Below are 14,110 nucleotides of genomic sequence, written 5' to 3' on the forward strand. Positions count from 1 at the left end.
TATGAAGCAAATTGCAAATACGTTAAAAGCTTTTCCTTGTCGGTATAACGTAGAAGACGACTAGTTTCTCGAAAATGATTCATAACAATGTCCGATTCGAAGAATATACAAATATGTATGTCACTTCGTTCGCTTTCAATAACTAGATGATAGTTAATATTTCAAGCCAGCTTCTCACTTATCGTTTCTCAACTTTGAGAGATCTTGGAGAATCGTGTTTCCTCATAACTTTGCTATTTCTCACGAGAGACAGCTTTTTTTTTCTTCCTAGAGAATCGAGTATCCGACATCGTTACTCATTTACGAGGTAACAAAAATAATCGCTCGAAGCTTGGCTAGAACGTTACTGCCTGTACGAACGGATTTAAAGATTGCAGAAACATCGCTCGTTAAACTCAAACTTTCGAGCGTAAATATCTGCCATAAGAAAGTCGTAAATATCTTAAAAACTTTAACCGGACAGTTCCAGCCCAGTCGAATGATCTCGTGCGAGATGATCTCGCTTAGAGGACCAAAGAGAAAAAAAAAAACAAACAAAGAAAAAAGAAGAAAAAAAAAAGATAAAAAAGAAAAAGGAAAAAAAAACGAACGCAACGTCGATGGCGTCATTTTCTTAACTTTATACACAAAGATCTTTGTGGTCGAATTTGTTACTTCTTTCCTCTTCGTGGAACGCGTAGTACAACGTAATAATAATAGAATATTAAAGCGGAAGAGTTGAAAAGTTGGAGTGCCATAAACCAAAGGCGCAAAAATAACGCACGCTTTGAAGAAATCCCTGATTAAGTGTAATACTTCGATCTATGTAAAATGTTCGTCCGGTTTTCGTCATGGCGTCAAGCTCACTTGAAACGTAGACATAAGCGTGCTATTGCTAGCACTGTTTTTCACCCTACAAGTGTCGTGTACGGCGGTCGTTGCGTTGCTCGACAACCGTTTCTTGTCTTCAAACCCCAATCTTCTTCGTAGCGCATAATATACGCGGCTCTTTAGAACAAAGAGAATGAAGATCAATAGTCCCTGAAGGCAATTAAAGGTGTCCGAAGCATAAAAGAATTCTTCGCGCCATTTCAAATCCTTGGCGTAATTGTTGAGAAAGTAAGAGACAATCTCTAATATCCAAGATATTCCCATAACGATGAACAGCTTTATATTCATGATCAATCTACGGTAAATGAAAAAAGTCTTATAAATGTAGGATTTAACTTTACGATAATAACATCTTCAAGCACTTACTTGGTTCGATCGGCCTGAAATCGTTTGTTTCTAATGTCCGAAGGATCCGTGATCACTCTGTTTATCTCAGTCTTTACCTTGTTGCAATTTATAGATGTGATAACGAAGAAGACGATGTTGATTAGAAGTTGAAGCGTCAACGGTGCGATGAAGAACAAGAGTTCACCGTGAAGATTACTTCCAGCTACGAAGCAACGTCGAAGAAGAAAATGTTTCAAATGAATCTTCCATATGGTTGGAATAAAAATAATCTTACATGTAAACCAACAGCTTGCTCGTCCGATAGTAGGCCGCAAATACTTTGGGAAAAAGTCGGTGTGATCGACCACGATGCCTAGGACGGTAATCAAGCAGGCCAGGCCCCACGCGTACGCGCAGTACAACAAAAATCTTTTCCTGTGTCCTCTTCCTCTCGTCGATGTGTTTCCACGCGAACCGCTGAAGGAAAAAAGATAAAAAGAAGGGAGATAATGGCGTACGAAGAGACGACGAAAGCGTGTGAATCTTTTTCAAGGGAAACAAAAAGAAACAAAAAAAAAAAAAAAAAGAGAGAGAGGAAAAACGCGCGCGCCTCTTGCCTTTTTCTATTCTCGAGAAATCTTTGCGTTACTTGCGACGAGGAATAAGAATTTTTTTGTCGCTTGATTTTACTTCGCCTCCCGACGACGTCCTTGAGATAAAGTTACATAAAGGAATCCGACGTATTGTCAGACAAGATTATTCTCGATTCTCGGTAGACGGCCGATAAGTAAAGAAACATGACATCTCATGGATTTCTCATAGATCTCTCATAGATATCTCTTAGAATTCCGATAACTCGATCGCGAGCTTAGGCTTCGAACTTGGAAAAGCTACGTGGGACGATCGTCAGCGTGGTTCTATTTTCTTCGCGCATTTACAAATCTTCCGTATAGAATAGCCGCTTGAAAACACAAACAAAGTTAAGGCCGTGGAACGACGAGAGACAACGCACGTCCTCCGCCATTCGATTCGTCGATTACAAAAGTGCCGCTAGAAGAGATTCGCGAGTCTTCGCAAATCGTTAAATAAAGAAGCCAGGATATAAATATGCAAGAATATAAATATATTATATTTGCCAATAAAAGAGTAAAAAAGTCAATCCGTTAAAAATTTGCGATATAAAGTTTACATTCCTCGATAATATTTAAATCTGTCAATGATATCATATCGATTCGTATTAATATTTATAACTTGTATCGTAAATTCCATAAATGCGACGATTAAACAACTAAAATTCATCCGTGTTTCGTTTTAACGATGTTCTTTTGTAATTGAACTTTCATAATAGATCGCGATGAACGCGCGCAGTACACGATAATTATGCGTTAATTTCGCGAATTTTCCATAAACTCGTAGAGTAATTTGGTTACGCACTTTAAACGAAAGGACGGAGGGAGAAAGAGATAGAAAGGGATAATTAGAGTTAAAATCGCTAGAAACTGACCACGTAATACATACCAAATTATGAACGTATTCATAGCGACGTAATCTACGTTTACAACGCGTCAGAGTAAATTATAACGTACCTTAATATTACAAATATTTATGCAAACGTCGTCTCGCATTCCATCTTAAAATATAATCGTAAAATAAATGCCTTGGAATGAAAGCGGACCGCATCGTAGGTACACCATCACACTTTCAGCGAACGCGTTGTCAGAGTCGCGTTCATTAGCGCAGAAATTAGGGAGAGCCTCGGGTGCATATCAGAAAATTAACGCGAATGGTACGACTGCGAGATGTCGAGATGTCGAGATGTGAAAATTAAAAATGTACATATATATATATATATATATATATATATATATATATATATATACATATATAATATTTCCCCAGCTAGTCGTCTAATCGTGGTAATATTATAAAGTCGAGATCATTATTTCAATTAACACGAAGAGAAAGTTTTGCTAGGAGAATGTACGTTAGAAGATAATCCTCGTAAGAAGTAATTCTATACTCTCGTTTCGTAAAATTGAAACATTTCCTATCTTACAAAACGAAACTCGATATCGACGTAATATTTAATTAAAATATCTAAAGTAAGTAGCTGCGGATGAGGATGGAATATAAAAGGAAGGAAAAGAAACACACAGGATTCACGAGCCACGGGCGTCTAATATAATCCTTATCGATCGAAGACATCACGAAGGAAGAGTGAGTGACTTATCGAAAGCAATTTCTTACCCGAAAGTCCACCATATGTCGAAGCACATGACGTTGAGCCAGGAGAAAGCCGAGAGGAAAGAGAATAGCATCGCGTAGCCTGCAAAAACGGAAGTACGGGTATTAGTAGTTCGAACGCCTATCTCGACGAAAAGAGATCTTTAAATTCTATGTGTTCAAGATGAATAGGGAGAAAAAATTTGATCAAAATAAAATGATCGATCTTGGACGTTTGCGAATAATCGCTGTAATTTTAACTTTTCGGGAAAGAAATTAATAGGATTATTTGCTTTTTCAAAACTCTATACTCGAATGATCACACGCTCACCTAAAAATTTGCATGATACCGTGGCTGTCGATTCCTCTGGAGTACTGTCTGGAGTCAGCCAGGAGATCAAAAGCAGACAAACGAAAGCCAAAAGGAGGCTGCCGACATGGCACATGAGAGTCTTGCCATGGAGATTCTGGAGAACGGGTAGGCAAACGTAGACCACCAACGTTGTCAGCAAAAATGCGCAGCTGGTCAACTGAAGTACGCTATTAATGCTGCACCTGAAAGCATCAAAGTCGACTTGCCGTATAAAAGAAACGGTTTTCTTTAAACGACTCCCTTTGAATAGGACTTGGTCTATTCGAACCTTGCCTCCGGCCTTCTCGAAATACATAATCTTTAAATACTCTAGGTGCTATGACAAAACGAAAAGCAACTTGTGATCGAAAATGCCATTCAATTTGTATTTCTTTTATTATATAACGACCATTAGCTACCCATTCTTTTGTGGAGAAAGATAAAAGTAATAAAAATAAAATTGCAAATCGACCATAGGAATGTTCGAAATACTGGAAAAATAGAGTTATATTTCGACACAGGCATTTCGAGGTAAACGTTCTCTCTCTCTCTCTCTCTCTCTTTCTCCACTTGCTCTTACAACATGTTCTTTTCGTCTGCCATACGTCTATCGTTATTTATTCTTCTCTTGGAAGATATACGACTCGTTCGTTGTAAACGTCTGCTAGCGTTGCAAGTGCGAGGGGTTGCAAAAGGGACGCGAAACGAGTCAGCAGCGTAGAGAATCAAAACTCGAGCATCCGTTCCATAAAGGAATCGACTTTCCGAGAGAATTCTCTTCTCTACGACCGTGTCCATCCTCGTTACACGCCCACGCGCATGCACACATTGGACAGAGAGAGAGAGAGAGAGAGAGAGAGAGAGAGAGAGAGAGAGAGAGAGAGAGACGATCCGCATAAAGTAGAAAACGTAGAGCGACGAACGGGGATGTTCTACGATCGCCTCCATCTCCTCTCCTTCTATTGGATTTCGTGAAACTGAACTGCCTGCTTTAGTTGTTTAAACTCGGCAAAGTTAAACAAACCTTCCACGCAATAAACGACGCCCATCCATTGTCTCGAAGCGCGCGTTCGCACGAAACGAGAGGACGGATAGGGAGGGAGAGATAGATAGAAGAAAATGGTAAAGCGAGGAGATACTGTTTTCACGAGCTTAGATCGAAAAGAAGCTAAACCGGGATAATAATTATTCTCAAAGGAGAACTCTGTATCTCTGTTGATACAGAAACGGGTTAAGATCTCGGTCTTTGTAAAATTGATCGCGAGGATTATAAGATATCGCAAGACGAAACTCATTAACCTGCAACAACGAATAATATGGAGATAAAAGGAAAGGAAGAAGATGATATGTATGCAAGTTGTAAAGCGAAAGGTAGTAATATTAATAATAATATTAAATATACGTATATGTGTGTGCGCGCGCATGCATTTGCGTTCGAAGCAGCGTGATATCGTCAATGTAGGAATTTGAAAATAATAAATACCGATAGAAACGAGATAATGCAAGCGCGTACTATCGTTATCAAATATTCGCATTAATTACTCAACAATGATGATTGGAACGCGCGGCCGTAATCCCTACCACGACGATCATAAATAATAGCTCGTTCTCTGCGTTATGCGATAATACATTCGGCAAATCGTCCTCGTTAATTCCTTCATTTCGTTAGTTTTCACCTCATTGACAAATGCATTTTTCTAGCGTATTATTGTATCTTCTATACCGTATACGTACAAATAAATAGGATTGGAAAAAATAAATAAATGGAGACCATCATCGAATCTTGGATGACAAATCGAAAAGTCGTGCTTGAGTAGGAGAAAATAAAAGAGAGAGAGAGAGAGCATCGATAGTATCGTACCGTAGTCGACACGGTGGGTCAATATCCTTTGGGAAACACACGAAAGGATAAAGGCCTTCCTTGTAGTTGGAGCTGTTGTAAAAGATGTCCATGCAGTACTCGTAGTGACCGTAGACCTTGTAATCGGGCACGTCGATGTATCCTTCAGGGGTAATGCTCCAATTTTCTTCCGGACGCACGGGATACATTCCTCTGTCCTGGCACATTTTGCCAATGAGCAGACCATAATCTATATGGGAAAAGAAAAAAATAAGAAAAAAAAATGTCATCGAGTTTTAGTAATAACCGTAGAGGCCAACCTTCTCTGAAGAAATCTTTGTGAATCGACGAATTCAAAATCTCCTTGTGAAACTCGATCGGTGTGATCGAGTCGTCATACAATTTTTGACATTCTCTTTTTCCTGATATCAAAAACTGGTCCTCCGGGCAGCACTTTCTGATGCACGACTTTTCCGAACAAATTTCTTCATCTCGGCAGAGCCGTAGGATCAGTTTTCCGTTCGAGATCGTGGATTCCGGAGTTAGCTCGACGCAAGCGTTCTCTTCTGTCAGCTTGATCTCTTCTTCCCTACGTCCGTTTTGGCTCAACGACAGTGTACCCTAAAAATTATATTGCCGATATAGGATCGATCGTGCTGCAAGTATGTTTGCCGAGCGCGTATAGAGAGGAAGAGAGAAAAAGAGATGAGCCCGTATGCCCGACATATCGGATGAATACTTAATAAAACTTCCTTGAAATTTGTGAGTCATGCATCGGAATAATGCCGCGAGGAAGACGAATGGGAACAACGAGATGACTCGATCATAACTTTTTTGTTTTTCTACAAAAAAATAAAAAAAAAAAAAAAAAAAAAAGAAATCTTATGCGATATAAAAGCAAGAGCACATGAAAACACGGAAATCTCGAGATCTCTCCTTTTATTATCTTTTAATTAGAAAATAATAGTCGCGATATTTCCAACTTATGATTCGTCTAATTGCGATTACTCTTCGATATTAATCGGATATATTTCTGCATATTCTCTTTCGAGATAGAGGAAGGTTCTTGAGACTTCACCGCAGACAGGTGTATAGTAAGCAAAAGGAAAGAATCACAATCATCGAGAAATACAAAGAATCAAGAAAGTATACCGTCGTTATGTAACGCTCGACCGAACGTTCGCCTTGAAATTTGTAACCATTAACGAATACATTTTCTCTCCTTTGTGAGAATTCCAAAGCGATAGCGATCGAGTTCCAACGCGCGACATAATAACGCGAATAAACGCTATCACTGCGCATACGATTGATTACTAATTAACATTGCTACATAATATATCGTTAATAATGGCTCATAGTATTTGAATTAATTAATCACTCGGTGACACGCAACGCGCACAGGGCTTTGCGTTACAAGGTTGCAACGTCCAACGAATCCTTTGGAATTTCCAGTTAAAACAATTATTTTATTATTAATAATGGTTAACATGCGAATGCTTCTAATCATTTTTCAAAGAAAAATCGCTTGTGCGAAGATTGAGATGTCAGTACGAGGAATATCGTGACAAGGTTTGTAACGATAGTGAACGAAGAAACAGAAATCCCTTTGGCTAATCCGACATCGAAGGTACTTCCCGCAATGCGGTGGTCCTTCATCCTTGCGGAAGAACCGCGCCGTTCAACTACGGCACCGGTTCAAAGTATCCACCACGCCCCGCAGATTTTCCAACGATGAGTCGGATTTATTTACCGTGAGCGTTCGTTTCCGCAGCAGCAGTAACAACAGCGACTACCCTTCTCTCCAGCTCTCTTTTCCTTTTTCTTTTCACCGAACGTAGGAAGTTTTTGGAACTCTTCGAAGCTCCGACAAAAGATCCTCGTGAGGGAGCAAGCGATTCTACTTTCGTGCTACGAGGCACGTTCGATTAGCTTCGACTCGTCGGAAAGATAAAGGGAGGAGGGGGAGAAGAGAGAGAGAGAGAGAGAGAGAGAGAGAGAGAGAGAGAGAAGCAGCGGAGAATAAGAAATTCCCTGAGATCTCTCGCATAAGAGTCACTCTCCCGAGAGAAAGGATTATTTTAAGAGTATCTTCTTTTGTTATTTTCACGCGCAAAATATTTTCGAATCGATATTTCCGATGGGAACGATTGAGGCGACGAAAAGAAATATTTAAAGTGGTAGTGATGACAAATTTTTTTATCCAATCTATCTTCATTACTATTCGCATCTTCATCCAAGAGTTCGTGGATTTAAATGCCAATAGTATTATTAGTCGTTGAAAGTTTTTTTCTCTTGCGTAAGTCGCTAGGCTTACGTTCTTTTTCGCGTAAAAGTCATAGTTAGTTTCGAGAGACATATCTTCCTTCGTCATCCGTCGGGGATAAGAAGCTGCCATTCCTCGAATATTATCTTTGGAAGAAAAAGAGCCGGCAAAGATAAACTCGTGAGGCGTGAGGTCGCGAAGCAAGTCGGCTTACTGGTTGACTGGCTGTTGCGAGAGATTCGCTTCAAGAGAGATTAATGTGCCTGTCGCAACTTTGTTTGTAATGAAGGAACCGTATGAGGGATCCTACGACGATACGAGGACGACGTCATCGCGATTGGTTAACGAAATTCTCCGGCAAACGATGATGATGACGACGGCGACGTCGTCGTTAAGTTCCGCTCTCCTCGATCTCACGACGTGTCAATAAGAAAGGTGAATAGAGGGAGCTTGGATGTTAACGAGGATCAGCTTGGCTCCTTCTAATACGATCTTTGCTTATCTCGAGTGCTTTTCTTCTAACAACGACGTATGTTGCCCTCGTAAAAATCGATCCTCTACGAATATGTATATATCTTCGATAAAAGAAATCTTAGGGCGTTGTAAAATAGCTTTAATTTCGATCAATTTATTCAAAAAGTTAAAGCCTGCGAAAGGGAGTAAAAGAAATAAATTTACGAGGATAGTTAAACGAGAATCTAAGCCCTCGAATAATCGTTTAAATTTACCGAGCATCAAACTATCGTTTAACACGTACTCCCGATATCGGAGATCCTTCTCTTCTATCTTGTAGTTTAAAATTGAGAACACGTTGCTCGGAAGCAGCGTCTAGAGTCTTCCTATCCTAGTAGGGTAGATAAGAATTTCAAAAGGATGCTGTGTTGATACGCTGCCAATCCGTATAGATTGGATAATTCGGCGATTTAACTTTTAACAGGTGTTACGTTCCTCGCGACTAAAGAATAGCACACGATTGAAAGATTATCTACTCGATGTATCTCATTCTGACAACGACGTTCGCAAAACCAGTTTTTCTTCTTCAGTCAGGATACGCCTACGTATCTGATCGCACAGATTATTTTTAATCTCAAAATTACTCCATGAGTGATCCTCGGCCACCAAGGTTACAAGAGAATTCCCCGCAAATTAACAAGATGTATTTGCCTGCGTAATCGACAACTTTCGAATGATATTTCGATTCTTTCGAGTTCGATTGAAGAATCAGAATCCGGATATTTAATTCGACAGAACGGAATAACAAAACAACATATTTGTGTGTGTGTGTGTGTGTATACATATATATATATATATATATATATATGCACACATATATGTACATTCGAATGCACATACCGAAGCATTATATTGTCCATACGATGGACGTAAATATTTATTCTCATTCCATCGAGGTATGAAATTCTGTCCGTTTTGCATCGTATCGACGATAAATCTCATTCAACGTTGGAATCGTTTCTCGTTACTTTGATGTAACTCTCTATGTGCTTGCAGAGAATATTTTATGTGTATAAAATAAACATAGACGATATGTCAGAAATTGCTCGCACCGTTTCGTTGCACGACGCGTGCACGTTACCACCTCTTTCGCGATACGATCGTTTACCTTGACTTTTCGCTCGAAAAGTGCCTCAAACGAATACTCGAGCGATTTTATCTTGCATGAATGGTCTTATTTATAACGATTCTCTTAATGAAATTCTCAACAATGTGCCAATAATTCTAAGAGTCAATACAGCAAAAAAATTAAATGCACCATTTATTTTTACATCGATGTAGATGAAAAAAGTAAAAAAGAAAAAAGAAAGAGAAGTAAAAAAAAAGACAAAAACCAGGAATAAAAAATATCTTACTCGGAGCACTTTCATAACCATCGACTAAATTATTTATTCGATACTTTAATGATGCAAAATAGCACGCGAGTGTATCCGAGAGAAAGCTGTGAGAAGAAAATATGTACGTAGGTAAATGGTACATAGAAACGTACATGCACAGACGAGTATGTAAATAGCGAAGAGCGCTCGTTCGGCTGACATATCCGCAAAACTGTCATCCAAAATCCACACATGACACGCGTCGCACGTGTGGCGCCGTTATATAAGCTCGACCGCAAGAAATGACGTAGCAATGTGACAGAGTATATAAAGGATCGAGCGAATCCTATGTAGGAAGGTAGCTAGGTGGAAACGATGCGAGCGTCCGCGTCTACGTTGACGCATCTTGACACTTTGAGATGCGGCATCCTGCCAAGGATCAACGACCGCCGCTATAGGGAATCGTCACAGAGAGAGAGAGAGAGAGAGAGAGAAAACAAGAAACGCTACCATCGTGAAAAATGGTTCCTCTCCCCGCTACGTAAATCAATCCCAAACGAGATGCGTATCTTTGAAAAGATTCAACGTGACAGCAAAGAATATACATAGTGTAACATCGATACACTTTGTATTCTAGATAGATAGATATAACGTATTTCAATGTACTCCATTCTCTATTCATTTTTACGATGCATTACAATGTTGCAAAGAAAAAATGTAAGGATCATATTTTCACGCGTGGATCATGAAATTTTAATCGATAAAAGCCAAGGGAAACATTCAAATCCGGGACGGTCGAAAATTTTAACGATTATTCACTTTTTTTACGGCTCTTTGCAGTATCATCAAAAGTACCTATCTTCGATATACGACCGACACGTACCTTTACGATCGCACGAATAAATTAATGATTTAAAAGCTTATCGAAGATCATACCTTGTGATAATACCCATTATCGAACATTGGTGCACCTTTTTTTCCCACGCAGAATATAGGTATTATCATCATAGCAGGGGTAGCTTAAAAACGGGATTTTTGCTTTTTTGATTACGCGAAAGTTAATACTCAAGATGCACGTGTAGATCTGTTTATATCGTGCAAACTTGTAAATAAATCGTCCAAATACGGCAGTGTGTGCTCGATGCAAACAAACACTAGTAGCGGTAGGGAATATACGTATGCACGTAAAGCATCGTGGACGATGCGAATACCGCATTAATTCGAAAGGTCCTAATTTCAGGAAATTCGAAGGACTAATAAGAGAGATAGATAGATAGATAGATAGATAGAGAGAGAGAGAGAGAGAGAGAGAGAGAGAGAGAGAGAGAGAGAATACTTACTTTGAAAGTTCGATTCTCGAAGATCAAATTGCTTGAGTTTATACGAAAATCGAATATGACTCGCGGACAATTGGGTGGACCTCTCGTCACTCCTAGAAAATCGATCGAGTCAATAATCGGTAAGAAAGAAAAAAAGGGATCGTCCGAAGAAAGGAAGGAGGTATCGTTGACATAGGATATAGATGGCACGCAGAATCTCGTATCGGGATCGAAGAGGGTATCCTTCGGACAACATCTTCGAATCGTTGTGATTTTTGGAAAGGACAATCCAGTTGCTTCTTTCCTCGTGTCGTCCTCGTTCGAGTGACAATGAACGATTATTGGGAACTCCTCGTCGGAAGACTCCTTTCGGAGAATCTCCAAACAAGCTGGACTTCTGAGGAAATCGTCTGATCTGATCTCGTTGATAAAAGTCGTTGCGATATCCTCCGGTTTCTCGCACCTAGGAATACCTAAGTTGATGCCATTCGATAAAGGATGCAATTCCATCGCCTGGTTCGGTGCGGGAACGCAGTCCACCTTCGATCGGCCGGAAAAAATTTCTTGCGGTGGACAACATTTTCTCATTCGAAGCTCGTTGCTCGTCGATACTTTCACGGATAGAAAGATCAGAATGAGAACCAGATAATTTCTCGACGAGGACAAAACGAGCGGATATCCTTCCAAGTTTCTCTTCATTTCTCAATGATCTGTTTCTTTTCTTTTCTTTCCTCTTCTTTTCTGTTTTCTTCTTTTTATTATCCTTGCAAGGAAACGTTCTCCCTGACTATCGTACGACGTTGAACTGACGCGAGTAATAAAGTAAGATCACTTTCGTTGTTCTTTGCGTTTCTTCATCATTTTTCTTTCTTTTCTCTTTATCATCGTTTTCACACGCGTGTTGCGCACGCACCCGCAACACACACACACACACACACACACCGTATATGAGACAACGACGATATATGAGAATATTGAGTGATCTCTCTTTTGAAAGTTGGATCTCTAGTCGAGTGAGAAAACTAAAGGTAGGAGAAACTAAAAGAGAAGATTAACCGCAAACAAACGATAGAACAAAGTTGGTTGGTTTTTTGTTTACTACCTAATCATTTACTCTTCGGATCATTAGCAAAGTCGTTAGATATCGATAGCGTTAGGGAATCGGAACAACACTTAGGAGTTTTATCGTTACAAGTAAAAATTCGATCCCGTTTCGTTCCACGAGGAACCAAGATTTTTCCGTTAATCGCGATAAAACGAAGTAACAAACTCGAAACGAATTACATTCGTAAGCTTCCTCTCTGCGTTCTCGAGTCGAAAAGGAAGGAAATAAAATAAATTATTCCGCGATACCTAGGAAGCTAGATTAGAAGTAGTACTATCGAGCAGTCACGTAATTATCTTTAATAGGGTAAGTTCGATAAATTAGCCAGTAGATAAGGTTGGCACGAGACCGATCCTCGTGCTGAAAACGTGACGTTGAACTCTCTCCGGTATACCTTTGAAAATCTTAAAGCATCACCGACGATTTAACGACGATCTAACGACGGTCTAACGAGTGTTTTAATAAAATTTTTACTTCTACTTTCTATTCTCCCTTCGCGAAATCAATTAGACGCTCGTGAAAAATATCACTTTTTTTTTCTTTTTTTCTCTAAAATTCTCAATGAATAATTCGGGATTTTGTCCTTTCCACTTAGACCAAACTATCTACACTTTGCGATAATTCTTTGTAAGAATTCTTCAGCGTGCCTTAAATTCTAATCTTCGTGCACGATCTCGTGAGTTACGCTTCGTCCTTTCGAATTATCCTATCACGAGGTATCTCCTCTCTTTCTTTCACATCGTTCTATTTCCTAGTCTCTATTTCTTCCTCTTCTTTTTTTCTCGTATTATTATTCATCCACTGCTTCTCTCTGCTATTTCTCGCCGATAACTCTGCCGAGAGCCGAGCAAGACTTTTTTCTTTCCCTTTCTCTCCCGCTTTATCCCTTCCTTTTCCTGATTTATTATTCCCTCACGATCGTGTTCGCCTTTCAGACAAATCTTGCAATTTTCGTCGTTCGCCGAGCTCCTAGGCCCGTCCCAATCGTTATTAGTATTATCCTTGTTATTACTCCGTTTCTTCTCTCTCTCTCTCTCTCTCTCTCTTCTTCCACCCACTAAAAGCTAGATCCAAATCGGACCGAGCTTCGCTCGTTCCTCAAATTGCTATTCCTTCGTTTCCATTCATATTCACCGAGAACGAAGAGGCGTCTAGTAGCGGATCGACATTTGCTTTTCTCCTCTCTCTCTCTCTCTCTCTCTCTCTCTCTCTCTCTCTCTCTGTGTCTCTCCCCCCCGTAACTCGAAAAATATATCTTGCAAAATCTTCGGAAAGTCGTCTTTTTTGATTGAGTTTTCAACTCTGCTCTCAAACTGTCGACGATTGTCGAATCATTCGTAAGTGGCGATCATCTCTCTTTTTCTCAATCTCTTTCTTTCCTCGTTTGATCAAAGCGAGAATACGACGGAGAAGGCCGCTCGATGCGGTTAATACGAACGCACGAGCGCGACTGTTCGCTCGTTCGTTCGCTCGCTTAGCAGGAACGTACTGAAATTCAACTTGTCGAACGAAATAGGATAGGGAGAACGCGTCTCTTCCTTTCTCCAATAAAAAGCATGGTCATTTTCACCCTCTACTTGCTTTATCCCTACCCTTTTTTTTCTCCACGAGTCCTTTAGTATTTATTGCCTTTATAGAAGTTAAGCCGGTTTTTAGCTCAACCTAAGAAACTACCTGCCATGATTTTTTTTTCGTGACGAGTCTCATTATATTGATATTTCAAGTATATTTTAACGAAAGAAATGTCAAGAGGAAAACGATTAAGAGAAATCCTCCTAGCGACAATATCCATCGATTATTACTTTCTATACGTTTATCTTTTCCCTTTTCTCTTATCCGTTATCGTGTAATCGAGGAAAACTTGACAGCTGATCGGTATCGCATAGCGATTACATATGTCCAATAGGATATAAAAATATACCGACGCTTTTCACGATACGAAGATATTTTTATGTTATATGAAGTACGTGAAGAATATAACA

At 39.7% G+C, this 14,110-nt stretch overlaps 1 protein-coding gene across 1 annotated transcript; it reads right to left on the minus strand.

The window, feature by feature from the left end:
• Positions 1-596: 596 nt before the first annotated feature.
• On the minus strand, positions 597-13,746 carry LOC124431315 (G-protein coupled receptor Mth2-like). Its single transcript, XM_046979063.1, has 8 exons — positions 11,045-13,746; positions 5,933-6,233; positions 5,634-5,862; positions 3,752-3,975; positions 3,445-3,523; positions 1,493-1,674; positions 1,237-1,420; positions 597-1,165 (listed from the first exon to the last, which is right to left on the minus strand). Exons 1-8 carry the CDS (start codon positions 11,720-11,722, stop codon positions 829-831), a joined length of 2,214 nt encoding a protein of 737 aa, XP_046835019.1. The 5' UTR covers positions 11,723-13,746; the 3' UTR covers positions 597-828.
• Between the last annotated feature and the right edge of the window lie 364 nt (positions 13,747-14,110).

Source organism: Vespa crabro, chromosome 21 (genome assembly GCF_910589235.1).
Source record: "Vespa crabro chromosome 21, iyVesCrab1.2, whole genome shotgun sequence".
In the NCBI taxonomy this organism is placed as follows: domain Eukaryota; kingdom Metazoa; phylum Arthropoda; class Insecta; order Hymenoptera; family Vespidae; genus Vespa; species Vespa crabro.